This window comes from Manacus candei, unplaced genomic scaffold, assembly GCF_025592945.1.
Source record: "Manacus candei isolate 608988 ecotype Guabito, Panama unplaced genomic scaffold, ASM2559294v1 h1tg000009l, whole genome shotgun sequence".
Lineage (NCBI taxonomy): Eukaryota > Metazoa > Chordata > Aves > Passeriformes > Pipridae > Manacus > Manacus candei.
Genome location: NW_026138057.1, coordinates 7756694 through 7773383, shown reverse-complemented (window position 1 = coordinate 7773383; position 16690 = coordinate 7756694). Strand labels below are relative to the sequence as shown.

Sequence of the window (16690 nt, the reverse complement as noted above, 5' to 3'; positions counted from 1 at the left end):
TCAGTGTACTGACTTTAAGATTCAACAGAGAAAGCATATGCTGGAACATACTCCCATCAAATTAAATACATATACAGAAAAGCACTTGGGAGAAAAAAAAAAGAAAAAAAAATCCCTCTCTCTTATTCTCTTGGAAAGAAAAGATATTTCCTTCACTTTTTTTTTTTTTTTTTTTGTAATCCAGTGAGAAACCTCAGCAACAGAATGGTGAGTAGCTGGGTTGTGAGAATGTGAGCAGCTGCTGTTATTATAACTAAAGGTCTGGCTCCGGCTTGAGCCTGAGAGACCACATGTTCGGCTGTCCTCTCATCTCGCCATCCTCACCAATTAACTATTAACATGGAGGGCTGTACACATGCTCTCAGGGGCTCTTTAACAGGCTTCTTGGAGAGTGGAACAACTACACAGCAGGGCTCTGGGAACTGAGTAATGTGGGGTATAAGGAACCCTCAGCAGCTTTGCTCCTCCTAATGACAGTTTTTCTCTCCGCGGTGCAGCGCTCAAAGAAGGATACACCGAGTTTCATGATTTAAAAAAAAAAATATTAATGCTGAGCAAAGATTCTGTAAGTAATCTTTCTTTCTTTTTTTTTTAAAAAAAATTCAGAATATTCTAGCACTTCCTGTCAAAACGGTTTTATTAAAATCAAAAAATCAGCGATTAAAAATGCAACGTGTAATTTTCACTCCTTACTCCCTGGGAATGGCTTTACATGGGATTTACAAACAAAAAAACAAAAATCAACTTCCCAGGTAACTTTGAAACAAACAAAAACCTTCACTCTTCAGTTTCTTTCTTAGAGACACTTCTGGATTTCTCTAAAATATGAACATACCCGTTACTGAAATGACAGATAAAGAAGAGTACAATGAATGAGATGTATGTCCCAGTTATGGAGAGGCAATTCCAATGGGCAAAATCTAGGATGGTGCTTTTACATTCACAAATTCTATTCATTGCATTAAATTTAAGTGCCACTCTTTTTAAAGGCAAACTGCCATCTAATATTTAAAAACAAGGAGGTGGAGGTATGCACTGCAAGAGGAATATTCATACACTTTTCACTACAATGGTAAAACTAGAAAATAGAGTTTCTTCATTTTTGAAGCAGTAAGTGCACAGGGTATCTGGATAAATAACATTTGCAGGTATTCAAACACCTTTAACAAAATCCAATACATGTGAGTCATGTACTTACCTAAGACAGGATTTAGTCTGTTGATAAACTCACCTACTATGAAAACATTTTGCATAATGCAAGGTTTTATCCAGTACTTTTTTCCTATAATTAAATCAAATACCTAAAATTATAGGTTCTCTGTTCATTGTGAATAATAATTTTGCTTTTCTGAGTTACATTACCACTCGCAGAACAAAAGACTGCCTACATTTTTCCTTTTGCTAAAAAAGTTTATTTTCAGAAGACACATTTAGGTCTCCACATACTCTCAGGAAAGGTGCTACAAGTTGCCTGTTGGGAAAATTACTCTGACACCATAACTGGTTTGCTCCTGGTCCCAGTACAAGGGGATATTGGAACTATAGAGTAAATCCATACCTTTCAATTCCTGACTTTAAAAACAAGATCACACATCACCATAATGAGCATGACAGGTGAAGACAGTGGACTGAAAAGTCTTGTATTGAAACTCCAAACAGCATCCTGAAGGCACTGGAAAAGTGCCTAGAGATGCTGTAAAAAAACAACTAAAAAAGGGATGACTACCACTATTTTCTTACCTTTCTACAGTTTCTGAAATTCGGATAGTTTTTCAAAAGAGGATTAAGACTCACATATGGCATAACTGTATTTAAGATTATTCTACACTTAGGTCTTTGTAGATTTTGCAGCGTGGATGTCCCACAAAAGCAGAACATATAGTTATGTTTTAATTTCAACTTTGAACAGAAAGACTTCTAGAAATGTCCAAAACTGCATTTGTTGTCTTACCATAAACTTAAAAGTTATGGTTAACTGCTGTGTCAGCTATGAAATACAGCAAAAGCAGCATTCCTACCTGGATAAGGTGAGCTGGAACTGTGATGATGCAGGCTGACAAAGATTTCCTGAGGAGGCCACGGAGAACATAAAGGAATTTTGTAAGGCTATGAACATCTTCAGGAGTATCACTGCAACAAATGTCGTCACCCCACAACGGGGAACCCAGACCCTGAATTCCTATCCTCAAAACATTCTTTTGTTTTTTCTATTGGAAAAGAAAAAAAAAAAAGTCATTTGTTATTTTTTGAACATTAGAAGGAATACAGTTTCTAGAACGCATGTCCATAATAACTGCAGAGTTTGTGTAATCATAGCTTAATCTCAGTCCCTCTTACAAAAATTACAAATGGAATGGCATTTTTTTTACTGACTGGATATCCTGCTATGTCAGACAAGAAAGTATAAATGTAGGAGACAGCATGGAAATACCGAAAACTGCTAATTTGCATTTTTTTTTAACCAGCTAAATGCAAGTATATTCTGACACAAAATCCAGTAACACTATGACTTTTGATATCCTTTCTCTCCTATATCACTGCCTTAAAAAAACATGCAAAAGAGTATTTTCTCCCAGTTCTAAACTAGCCTGCTGGAAGTGCCTGAGAGGACTCAAACACAACTTTTCCCTCTATGTTCACCTTCTCACTGCATTACTCTCATAACCTGACTATTCTGAGTGTTTGCTTCGGTTTCACTCATTCTGCTGCCTCCAAATGAACCAGGTCAGTGCCTCAGCTCACCATTGCACAGGCCTTTCACTGTCTTAGAAGGTAAGGACCTTCTACATTACTCCTTCCAGCTGCTGAAGGAAGCTGTTCTCACAGCTATGCAGGAACAGAATCCACCAGCAGATCGTCTCTTAAGGACCACACCTTTCTGAAAGCCCTTGACCTGAGTGTTTCTGGGGCTGCTTTAGTTACCTACTGGGCACTGGAATCTAAGCTGTTGTGACATATAAAATCCTAAACAGCCCCTTGTGTTACCCACCTAAAGCCTGTTGGCTGCCCTGCAGTGCAGTGGCAGAAGAACACCCAACAGAGGCAGGGCTGTGGGATACAGCTCCTTTTCTGTTGTAATCCATTTATGCAAAGTAAAATGTTATCTCTTGTGGTGACAAATGTCATTTCTGCTTATTTGATGTGACCTTTCCTGGTGATCTTTGAGAAGGATTTTAGGTTTATTTGCTATCAACAGCTGAGAGACAGACAATAAGCTCCCTTGTTGAAAGACTTCCTGTACAAGGTGATCAGAGAAACATTTCTAGAGTTCAGGGTTCATAGTTAAAGGGCAGCTTTTTAAAATTATATACACACACATACACATATATAAAAATACTAGTTTTGATAAACAAAAGCTTTCTGGTAATTTTTGCTACAGAAAAGTGTTTTGATAAAGTGTAGATATTGACTCCTAGCAGCTGGAATAAACAGCAACTATCAAGTACAGAACACTGCACAGCTGCTCTGGCAATCCAGAGGAAAGGTTTTGACAAGACAAGAGGCTACTCTTCCAAACACTTCCATATCCATATTGGGTAGACAGAGCCTGAGTTGTGAGACACAGTTAATTCCACATGGCTCTGCATTTATCCCACTTATGTGTCTTACACAGTGAGCTGATTTGCCAATTCATTTAAAATCTCTGTGAAAGCAATCTGTGTCTTAACTCTGGCAGATTCTTTAGTCTCGGTCTTTGCAGGATTTTAGGCTTTAGTTTTGAAAAGTTAAGTTTTTATACTACTGTGTGAAGATCATGACAATAGCACTGGATAATGTGACACAATCTGACTTCTCTGTATGGTATTTTCTAGGCTTGGATGTTCAGAGTTTTAAAAAAGAACAGGAAAAATAGAAGTTAGTGTAATATTCTTCAATTACTTCTAATCAGAGCAGATTCAGGTAATTCTTGATGTGCATTTAAGCAATAGGACAAAATCAGGCATCTAAGAAAAACGTTTTATCCAGATATCATAGATAATGATCAGCCAGAGAGTCATACTATTTCAAAATTTCAGAGTAAACATACATAAAACTTACAGAAACTTCTTTTATGAGAAAAACATTTTTTTCTTATGAAGAACATCCATAAGAACAACATACAAAAAGAGGAAAAAACCAGTTCTCTTACTGGGTAAAGGATGACAGATGCTTGTTTCCCAACATCAAATCGTAAGAGTAGTAAAAGATAAAGTTATTCAAACACCAGAAAATATCAGATGTATTTATTTTGGCCAGTAATGGAACTTCTACCAGTATAATTCTGTCAAGCCCACAAGGCCCTGACAAACACTTTATTCCATAACTGAAATATAGGAAAAGAGTAAGTCTAATATTCTATAACAAGCCTACTGTAAAGACTAGGATAACATTTTTTTAGATATACCACTAGATCTTTTCTACTTACATTAGTTTGGAAGTTCTGATTATTTTTTTAATTTTTTCATGTAATTTTTGTAACACTGATCGATTTGGCAGCAAGGATTCTGATTATGAAGAATTAAAAAAGCCCAACTCCAAACAAACAGAAAACCAATCCCCCCAAACTTTATTGCCCTGAAAGACACCCAACTTGAACTCCAAAGTATATGAAAGAATTGTTAAGGAAATATAATTGCCTATGAAAGCTCTGTTGTCAAACATGAAAACCCCAAAATATTCTGAGACAAACAAATACTATTCTTTATAACTTAAAGCCATGATCAACTTATAAAGGATCCAAACTTAATGATCAGCAGCAAAAAGTTACTATGAGGTTTTAGAAAGGATGTAAACCTGATGCTTGTATTTGTATTTTACAGGTCATCCAGACTCTTTGAATCTCCAAACAGACCATGGCAACAGTTCCAGTCAGTGTGAACTAACAGGTCAGTGCTTTGGTCAACTTCAACCAAACTTCTCTGTATCCAAACAGGAATTATTGTCCTAAGGTCCACAAAGCCATGCAGGACAGTCAAAAATATATGAATCTACGAAGGCCAACTGCAGATGGTTCTATAAAACTACTGTTAACTAGCCATTCCAGGTCCTAGAGATGTCTGACCATTTTATCAGAGATCTACTAAACTTCTAACAGTAGTATTCACTAATTTTTCTAATTGTGTCAAACCATCTCTCAGCTGGGTTGAGTTCCATTCTCACTCTTCTTCAGACCCTTCTTCAAATAAAAGAGTAGTAAATCTAAGTACCATTGTCACACTGATGTGAAAATAGCCAAAAATATCTGAAAGCTTTATCAGACAGGTAGAGGATTATTTGGGGGTGCAGGGGAGAAACAGGCACAGACTTTTCAAAAGCTTTAATTATTATATACAGGGAAGGACACAGGTCCAGAAGAATCCAGGCTGGTCCTTATACTACAATCTTCATATCTGTCTACTTAAAGAGTACTTCTAAAGGCTCAGGAAATAGAAGAGGGTATGAAGCAGCAGAGAGGTGAACTGCTCGTAAATTTGGCAGATAAAAAGATCCAAGGTGTGTTCTGGGCCTTAACTACATTTAACCCTGGATATATTTTCAATAAGTGTATATTATACAAGGCCTCTCAATGTACAAAGTTTGAGTGTACAAAGAAAGATGATGCCTGGGGAAGGGTGGAATCCTACAAGAAGGTAATAGAAACCACTCCAGGAAATCATATGCATTACCTCCCTTGAAACAGAAAGAACTACACAAGTGCTAATGGCTTTCTAAATCAATAAAGTGGCCTGAAAAAAAGACTTTTCTAACTTTCAAAGCTTCACCTTGGAAACTTCGATCCATCATTTAGCAAACATATACTTCTAAATTCATCTCAGTTAAGGTTCTGGTTCTGCTTTACTGACACTGTAAGATGTTTTGAAACAATCAAACCTGCGATGTTTAATTTTTTCCCCTACTTGCAAGCAAAAAACACCCAAATATTGGCTCCGAATAACCTTCATTTCCTTCTACACGAGAAAATCCCCAGAATATAAAAATATAAATAAACAGGAAATATATAAAAACCCCAGGAATATAAAAAGCAAAATGAGGAACAACAGCCTAATCTCTTCAGTAGGAGGCTGTTTGCTGGCTGAAGGTTGGCAGGGTGTTGTTTCATACTCAGGGCTGCTCTTTGCAGCCAACAAGCTCTCGGGCTTCCACAGGACCTGTCACCGAGCAGGAGGAGCATCTCTGCCGTACAGGAGGATGACACACACGGCTGTTGCCATGGCTACCACAGCCAGTGGGGAGAGGGGCCTGTCAGGGACCAATTTCCTTCTCCAGACTGGCACTGCCACCAAAGGGAAGGAAAAGCTCTCCCAGAAATCTCTGCAGAGACGGAACGCCGAGCACAAATAACCTAAATTTACACACAGGCGGTCTGCGCAGGTAATGTTTCTAAAACATACTGTCAGACACAAAAACATCCTTTCCAACATTATCCTCCCTGAAAAAAATGATTTCTAAGATATTAGACTGGCAATAGTACACAATCTTGTATTAAATTCTTTCAGGCTCTCCAGAATCTATATGAACTGATTTCTACTCTAGTAACATTTCTATTGAACAACAGCAATTATCAATTAAACATCAACATATAAAAAAATTATTATTTTATTTCCAACAACTCCAAAGGACTCACTGAGTATCACAAAGAACAACTTATAAGGCCCTGCTCATATTAGAAAAGGGCTTTCAGCCTATATTGTTACGCTCAAAATGTTTTTGATTACCCACAGTACGATTTATGGAGAGAACAGAGATCTTTAGAAGTCTGGTAAGTTGTTTTGATTTGTAAGTTGAAACAGTATTCTTATTTCTTTACTTGTGTTTCAGTGCTCACTACATAAAGATGTCACCATTTAATTCATTAAAAAATTAACTCCATTCCAGTTAAAACAACATTGAAAAAATCCGAAAGTTTAAGAATAAATGTTCAGCCTCAAAGGTCTTGAACACATCCTGCTAAAGCAACAGTTTGAAAAAAAAAAACCTGCAGGGGAAAATGTGTTTTTCTTAATTACATTATATTTGGCCATCCATTTATTAGCCAATTGCACAGAATATGCTTTCTTACATGGTCTGCATATCTTTAACAGGTAAGACCTCCAAACCCACGTTAAAATACGAACAACGCTATTTGTTTCGCTTGTTGACTTGAGTAATGCTTAGAAACAGTTTGTTCCTTGTTACTTTGTCCAGGACCTTCTTGTGCCACCCCTGAAAATCCACAAAGCATTAGTTACAGGATGATGGAAGAGTATGAGGGTACCTGGGGATCTGAGCCATCGAACCCTCCCTGGGAAATGATCCTCTGAAGGGACTGGAGCAGTCTCACATAAGCACCATTCATATTACTGTTGGTAAGAAGAAAGAGTTTAGTTACACATTTTAATATTCTCCTATATGTCTGTAACAGTTGTATAAAAAATAAATATAAGCAGATGCAGCTTTCAGTGCAAGTGTCTCATGGAAAAAAGTGTCAGAGAAGGAAAAAAAAACCCAAACCAAACTCCTTGAATAAACTTGACATTATAAGCAGTCGTGATTGCTTCGTGTTAACTAGTTCAGTGCTCAGACATTCAGTGAAAGCTGAAATCTCTAGGGATTAAGATAACTTAATTATGTCAGGCTCGCTTACATCTAGAAGATTAATGATTTAATGTATCAACTTAAAGTTGAAACCATTACAGCACAGAACTAATCTTCTGTAACTGCCAAAGATCTCCCCAATTGTTTTTCCAAGTACACTCAATCAATGCCCTGATGAAGAGCTGACTTTCTATGAGAACTTTCATACATTTTCACTGCTTTATTGGCATGACAGCAAAATTGCGAGGTAGCATTGATTTTATGTGTTATTTAGAAAAGATAAAAGTGCAAACAAACGCAAACTGGTGGCTAAAAATGGAGTTAAGCAGACTTAAAACCAAATGAAGGCTCAGCAAACCATCTTGTCAAAGACTTAGAAGGTCCAGTTCCTGCACATCCAAACACTTCAGTTATCCATCCTGCCTGTGCTCTCCACTTTCCAGGCTAACACACACAAAGGACAGAAAGTCCTAATCTTCACTTTCAAAAAGCAAGGCAGTTGTTCACTTTTAAAAGAGACATACTGTTTTCTTAAATCTCACAGAGCACTCTGGCTTGGGGGGTTGGGTTTGATGTAGGTTCCTTACTGCAGTTGAGAGCTTAAGTCCTTCTATCTTTTCTAGCTTGGACATTTCCTTCAACTCTCACTAATTACCATCAAGGGTTGTGGATTCAAACCTCCTTGTGTACTCCTGGGGAAATATGACAGGTTATCTGGAAAATTTTGCCTCTAAAAATATTCTCATTTGCTCTGATCTTTTGCATGTCTGGTCTGATAACAGCCCAGGTTGGAAGGAACTCTGAAAGATCACAGGGTCCAAATGCTAATGACACTATTCTCGTTACTTTAATAAGAGGTAAGACTGTTATCCAAATGCATTTTACTAATTAATACCTAAAGAAATCCAAATAAACTTGGTTGCATCCTTTGGCACAGGAGAGGAGACAACTTCCTGAGAAATGTAAGAGTTGCAATGATCTGTCTTATACACCATTGTTTCAACTCAAAACTCTATATTTCCTCCAAGAAAACAGTATCAACTCAAAACCAGCCCTTGATACACTTGAGTTATAAATATCTACAATCAAAAAAGTGATATGGTCATAATAATTTAAAATTTTGAAATACTCAGTGTCAGAAAACATTGAGATGACCTTTCTCAGATATAAACACAAAGAAGAGTCTCCAAATTAAATTCCATTTATTTTTTCCAGATTTAGTACCCTAGAAAACTACTGGTTAAATTGATGTACCTTAATAATGTAATACCCTTCATGAAATTCAGAGCTGAAAACTAACTGGCAATACATAATCTCAAAATGATATTTAATGTGTGAAGTCTGCCTTGCAATACAAAAAAAGAGCATCTCAGACAGGAAAGGTTAACTTTTGAAGTCCATTACTTTCCTAGTGTTAGTTGCAAAAGGAATGGCTATTAAATGTTATAATACCTATCCTGCCTGGCAGGTGCCAGTTTACAGGGCAAACTTTAGCCCCCAGGGTAGCCAAAATGTCCTCTCTCCACGTCTTCACATTATCACAATACACACACACAAAGTCCTTATTTTTAAAAGGTAGTGGATAAAAAAAATAACTAAAGTACTTAGCAGGATTAAAGGGTCCCAAAATTAAAACAAACAAATAAGACAGATCCTCAGTTAATCCATCAGAAAAAGATTTGCAGCAAAGGAAGAATTAAAAATGATAATGCATTGCGTATAGATTTTTTAAAAATGTAAAAACAGGTGCTTTTCTACCTCTTGCTAAAATATTAATGGTTTACTTGAATTTGAACCAAGCTATGTAAATAAGAACACGAAAAATATTGTGGAAACACTATTTTTATAAACAAGTTGCATTACTCTTCTGGCAATGTTTGTCGCAATATTTAAGAAAAGAAATAAGATATATCTTATTTTCTTATTTCTAGTCTTTTTTTGGCTTTGTTACTAAACACCACGTAATTCTGATAATGAGTTTAAACAATTCCTTCTTTACTCTTTTTGTTTAGCAATTTAGTAATGGATAAAGCAGGAGTTGGCAAGAAGGTATCCTGGTTACAACAAAGCCTCTGACTTCTCTGTTGATAGTTTCCAAGCAGTTAACAAAGGTTAGGTTATCAAGGATATGACAAATAGCCTTATTGTGTATAAGGAGACCCCATTAGGCAAGACAGTCCAACCTGTTTTATCTAAATTTATTGGTAAATCTAGACTCCAGATAAATTTATCCTTTTTCAAAAGCACATACATTCTTAAGGTAAAACTTAATAGTATTACAGCTTAATTATTTTAGGTCCTTGGATTATCAAACCTCCTCTTTTGGTAATTGCAAAGGAAGAATGAGAACAGATGTAAAGAGATAGAAAATAATTCTTGTCTGTGATGCACAGAATTACCAGAGGGGATATTTCTGCCTTCCTGTTAAGGACCAGCTTTAGCAATGCAACAAAAAGGACACCACGACATCCTGGCAACAGCAACCGGAAAACAGTTGCTGTCAGTCACACATCCCTGTTAGCCCGGTCCCAGCATTAACACCAGGACATAACTGCCCTTCCCCAGCATAAAAAATGAGATAAGAAAGAGGAGTTTCTGCCTTCTTTTGGCACCAAACACTCAATCCCATTCACTACTTCCTTTAGGAGAGCCGACTTCACAATCTGTTTTCAATTAACGCTTATCACGGGGAAGTGAACTTCTATCCATCTTGAGTGATTATCCAAAAGGGGACCCTGTAATCTAATTTAGCCACCAGGTATCACAACTACAGAAAGGAGAGCAAACACAGCACTCCATCAAAAACCAGATACACACATGTGTGTGAAAACACAGGAAAGACAAGAAAGGTTGATCCAACTTTAAGGTGAACAAATGATGTTGATAATCTCCAAAACTGATCCTTAACTGCAAAGTAAAAGGTCAGATTTGTCTAATCACACTTTTCTTTCCAAGTCCATAAAGAAGCCAAGTGCTTGTGTGGATAGGAAGAGAGCCATATATATAAATATACATGATTTCTCAAAAGGGCCAAGAGTTTCTGGCCCATATAAAATCTCCACATCTCTGATCCTGCAAGGGAATCACTGTAACTATCTCACAGTAGACACTGGCTACAATTACAGAGACAGTTCACTCACTGAAGAACAGTTTAAATAAAACAGGTTTCTTAATGTGAAGCTAGAGAATTAGAAGAACGAGGATGATTTGGTACTTCTTTTTAAAAAAAAAGTTCTTAAATGGTTCTTATGCACAAAACTTTATCACAAAGGACCTTGCTTACTAAAAGATGTAGCATTGTTTTTCCAAGGATTGTAAAATATATGTTCACTGTTTCTGACAGGAGAGCATAAGCTGTATAAGAAAGGCAGGTACACAGGAAGGTACATTACTTTTCTTGTATATTTTCTGCTGTAACTGCATAATCTGTTATTACATCCCAGAGTAGGGAAAGGAAACGAAAGCAAAGGATTGTTCTTCTTGCTCCCCACCCCTCCCCAAAGAAAAGGAGGGTGGGGAAGGAGAAGTGTTCCAAGTTTCAAGGAGGAAACATGAAACCTAAGGTCCTCCAAAGCTAGTCACCCCCTAACTCGAAAGGTAAAAGTAAAAAAAAAAGGAACATTAATTACATACAAGAGTAGCAGGTCTCCATCAGGAAAACAGAAAAAAACCCCATCCAAATAGGGCACCTCTCAGGGAACGCCTTGCTTACATCAGTAGGTACGATAATTAATAATTAATCAAAAAGGTGCAATAAAAAGTGTACTGAGCTTCTAAAATTTTTGTTTACAATTACTAGCCTGTCACTGTTCATGACCTTGATGTAGAATGTGTGTATTTGGTTAGGTACAGTTTCCATGATGATCACCTAATACAAGGTGCCTCTTCAATGGTTGATTTTACAGAACTATAAAATTATAGGAAAATAATTTATTTCAGCCTCAGCTTAAACCATGCTGTGCTTTACAACATTGCAAGTATTTAGAATGGAACATGCTCGTTAAACTAATGAGGAAACATTTTGAAAAGAGGGAAAAGCTTCTCTTCTGTTTGCCAGCCAATTCCTAATTTTTTGCAACTTCTGAGACTATAAAGAGGCATCATTCCTCAACAACAATATCATTTACTTATGCAAAGCTGTATACTAGGCAAAACTGCTAGTTTCCACTTCCTCCTCAACCTCTGCGTGGGTGACAAAAGCAAAACATTCTTAGATTTTAAAAAACCCACAATGCACCACTGCCTTTGGTCTGCAAGCCTACAGAATTTAGGAGAAAATGTCATTCAGAAATGTCTTTACTGATACATATCTTGCAAAGTATACCCTTTAGAAAGTTATGAAATCTTTTGCAAACATCTCATAATATACAGCCTATTAACGTAAATTATTTCAATCCCCTTTCTTAAAAATATCTCCTTATGTTTTGAAGGATGTGTCAGCTTCCAGTGTTAATAGGTTTTCTGTCAATCTTCTTTTGATAAACTGAAAGAAAATCATACTTCTAGAGATTTTTCTGAACCTCAAGTAATTTTTGTAACTTTTTCTTATTTCCTTTCAGGCTGTCTGTCCTTTTTTGAGGTACTGTCAGCCTAAGAGATTACAGAGATTTTGCAGTGCTATATAAGTAATTAGCATTATGTCAACAAGTCTTTTTTTCAGCTATGCATCTAACCATAGCCCGAGAACCACATGCTTATGAAATTATCTGCTCTAAGAGGAGGCAGGCTAACCAGCCATGGCCATGCTCCCAGTTCATTGTAACACAAAATAAAAGGGTTCAAGCTTTCAGTAGGACCTTCAGGCAATCCAAGATCAGGCCTCATACAAATTGCTGATTTCTCTTGGAAGGGTTAACTGTGACTATCGTATTGCTTTCTTTGAAATCATTGTCTGGTTAATCAAAAGAACAGAAGCTTTTACTATTCCATGATATATTGAAGCTAGATTTAAAAGCCAAAAGCATTCAATTAATTTTCTAAACAGTAATGTCAGCAAAATAATATCCCTTCCCTCCTCCTCTTAATAAACTTTCTTTAATTAAATCATCCTGAGAGGATCTTGAGCTTGTTTTCACTCCCTGAGAAAAAGAATGCTTCCTCCAGAATTTAGTCAGAATATTTGTTAAAAAGCCCAGTACATTCTCCTGAGTTTCTGTAAAAGCATGAACTTTTTGACAGCAGTGAAATAACTGATAACATCAGTACTTGGTATTGGATTTAATACATCATGACTAATGTGTATTAAAGAATCATAAACATAGGGATGAAAAGGACCTCAATAGGTCTGACCTAACTTGTCCTGAGACATTTTCAGTGGTGGAGATTCTACAATACTCCCAACCCGTGTCTGCAAGGCAACTTCTTGTGTAAATCATTAGGAAGACATCTCCTTACTTCCAGCCTGTATTTCCACTGCTACAGTTCACTGCAGCCCATGGCTGCAGAAAGCACAGTTAGACCCCCTGTATGGCAGTTTTTAAAATGCTTCAGAACTCTGCTTCCATCCCTCCAAGAACTTCCATTCTTCTTTTTAAGCTTTATTTCAGAGGCTGTAATTCTGAAAAATTCCTCTTCCAACCTTGTGCACAGGGAATCCAAAACCACCACTGTTTGTGGTCAGGGAAGATAATAAAGTTAGAAGACAAAAGAGCTACTGTAAAGAAAGAGATGTACACAACTCTTTACAGTTCCCACAGGTTTCCAAGAGTTCACTATTCCCAATGTGCTCTTTATTCCTCCCTGTCCCTTATCACACTGCCTTCTGGTCTAAGAATGATGTTTAGAATGGTGGTTGTCTGTTACTTTGGTACCTGCCTTTACTCCCAACAATACAATTCCTTCATTTCCTTAGGAGAAGCTTCCTGAAGGAGACCCATGTTGAGGGTGCAGGGAGAGGAAAATGAGATAAAACTTTCAAAGTCCAGCTGTATTTGATCACCTTCCTCACCCCATCACTCTGTGCTTTAACCAATTTACCATGAAAATTAAATAAATCCAATCTTTCTGTTAGATGAAATCTAAAAATAAGAATAGAATCCATATAGAAAGAATGATGAGCTTTTATCAGGCTAGCACACCAGGCCAATAACCAGCATTAAGCAAGGCTTATAAAATCAAATGCATAAAAATCCATTTTCTATACTCTACTGATGAGTTAATTTGATTTTAATGTAAAATGAACAAATACTTGACAGCTATACAGTCAGTGGAATTAAGCCCAGAGCCATGAGACATTCTAGTTTGCTAGAGAAAAGACAGAAAGGGAGTTAAATTGCTCAGTAACAATAGCAACACTTGCAACCTGTCAGATATTCTTGTGTCTCTCCTCTATTGCTCTGCTACTAAAAAAAATAGTAATTATACATAATATATTAACAAAGTTTGTTCAAATATTTACTATATAAAGAATAAAATATAATTTTTCTTCCTTCTCCTAAAAGTGTGGATTTTTTTTTTTTACAAAATCACAAGAATTTACTTTACAAAGCAGTGACACTTGACCACGTAACACAGAAACAAATTACAGAGAGACTTGGCTTTTGCTTTTCTACAGCTCCAAGAACGGTGCTTCATAATGTGCTTCTTTCTTCTTTCATAAGTCTGAGGGTTTATATTTGATGTATTATATATTGATATATTCAATGCAAATCAGTCACAAGGAAGGACACCATACTACTGCTTCCAGGAGCTGGCCATATGCACTGGGATCTATAAGAGTAGGTATTATATAAATTAAATGACTGGGCTGGACAAACAAATTGCTAGCCCATCCTTCATGTTTGACTTGAAATGTCTCCAAGAAAGATACAATGGATGTGTGTCTGCAGGCTAATACAAGTCTTAGCTACTGTCACTCTTTCTCTTGGGCTTCCTTAATTCCTTACTGATAAACATAAACATAATAAGTTATTCATTCAGAGGAGAGTTTGAATAGGAGACGTTTTGTAAGACACAATTAGCGACTGTAATTTTATTCACAGCAATCTGTATTTTCCTTAGGTGAAGCTGCAGGATGTAAGAAGTAAAAAAGCACACAATCAACTAATCTGATATAGCATTCTAAGCTATGTAGGTCAAGGATGGCCTGTCTCCTTAGCCCTAAAAACCACACAGATATCTTCCTACGACTGATTGCCACCTGACACGCACATCCCGGAGAGCTGCTGGTGCTCAGGGAGCAGCTCTCAGACAGAAAGGAATAGTTCTCCCCAGTGCCCACACTCAGCTGTCAGTAGGGCTGGACTGAACATGCAGCTGTGTCCTAGGCTGTCCTAGTAATGTCTGCCTTAATTGTCGCTGCCAACTCGCCTCCTCCCGCAGCTGAGGAGTCGGAACACGGAGCTGTCTGGGCTTCGCTGCCACTCCTGCCATGGAGCACTGATGTGAGGCCACAGCCAAGGTGCTTCTGAGCCGTGTGTGGCTGCAAAGCTTTTGCCCAGCAAAGAGTAGATGCAAAAATATCCTTTGCCCCCAATAGGAAGACAAAAATCTAACCACGCGACAACTTACCATGTTTTCATTTTAGGCGGTGAAGAGGGTTCTTCGTGAAGGTAAAAACTGTGCCATTTTATGGACTGAATCAGTTCTGGAGACATTTTCTTAGAAATATCATAATAATGGCCAAACTTTGTATATGGTGTTGGGCTGGCCTGTGGAAACAATGATACTGATTACAATAACCCATTCAATTATTATCTGTCACGAGAAAATAATTAACTAGCAATACACTTGAAAGAAATCTCTGTGGTTTTTTCCATTCAGCTTAAGTAAAAGCTTCAAATAGACCCATTCAGCTTAAGTAAAAGCTTCAAATAGAAAAACATTATAATATTTACTACCAAGTTTTTGTTCCCCTGTTGACATTCTTGAATGTGAATTTTTCACACAGAACTCAACCCTTACTCTTCCAAGTTGCATCACCAAAGTGCAGTCAGATACTTAAAAGAATGTATTTTTGCACATGTTCTAGACATATGATCCAAATTTCAAAAGCCCAGACCCATGAACTGTGCAGACCATCATGTGTTCCACCTCTCTGATTTTTCAGTCTCTGGGAATTATATGGCTCTACAGAAATATTTTCAGTTGACTTTGAGAATGTTTCCCTTTACTTGTGACCAGTAAAAAACCCAAACCATTGCATCTTCATATATTTAATTTAAATTAAAAAATAGGAAATAGTTAAAAACTACTTTAAATTCCTCAAAATTGGAATAAATAGCAGAGGTTGAGCATTACACACAATAGCCATGGTTTATCATAATGAAGATAGGTTTTCCTCAGCTCTTAATTTTGGGCATATCAAACATCATAAATCCCCCCAAATTTAATATACACCTGGACAGGAATTACACATTTTGAATGTGTTGTGCTAGTAAACAGAAGAAATGAATGCATATTTTTGTTCCATATTAATGGAGATCAGCATACAACCTGCACATTATTTGAATTCCACATGTAAAGTTAAAAACCCCCTAGGTTGTTATTATATGCAATATGATATATGCAATATTCAAGTACAAGCTTACTAAAAATATATTAAACTGTTAGGATTAATTAGAATGATTTGATTTTGGGTAGATATTTTGAAATTATTTGACTAATAGATGTTAGGCCCGGATGGTTATCAGTGCATATAAATAGTAACAATAATACAGTATCTTTCCTACAAAAACAATAGAATAACCAACTAACCCAAACTTTTAATAAAACAAATAATTAGTTTTTAATTAAAAAACCCCACAAAATTGCTTATGTATATCTAGTCATAAGAGGCAAATGAGTTTTACTAAAAAAAGACAGAAAACCACATTCTCTAAGTCAGCGTTCCAATTTATTCATTGGCACCTGATTTTAAAAGTAGGCAGTCCAATAAAACATAACATTCTATCAAAATTTAAATATTTTTCATTGTAAAATGTAACTTTATTTAAGACAAGGATTCTGAAAGCAATTTAAACAGGGGCTGTTCTTTGGCCTATAATCTATTCTTTATCCGGATTACAGATCAGAATGTTTTTACTGCAATCTCTGCCAGAGCTCATCTTTTTATTGTGTACTTCCAAGCCCCCTTAATGTTTTAGAAAGGCCTTGACTAACTGAACTTTGATCTGATGTCTTCATTGAGAAAAGCTCC

At 36.7% G+C, this 16690-nt stretch overlaps 1 protein-coding gene across 4 annotated transcripts in view; it reads right to left on the bottom strand.

Moving 5' to 3' along the window:
- Positions 1-16690, bottom strand: part of ELP4 (elongator acetyltransferase complex subunit 4) — a 142648-nt gene that overhangs the window by 95132 nt on the left and 30826 nt on the right. For all 4 annotated transcript variants that reach the window (XM_051776815.1, XM_051776816.1, XM_051776818.1 and 1 more), the window contains exons 5-7: positions 15064-15203; positions 7235-7319; positions 2019-2207 (exon numbers count right to left, since the gene is read on the bottom strand). In XM_051776815.1, the coding sequence (XP_051632775.1) occupies positions 2019-2207; positions 7235-7319; positions 15064-15203 (414 nt within the window). The remainder of the gene's footprint in view (positions 1-2018; positions 2208-7234; positions 7320-15063; positions 15204-16690) is intronic.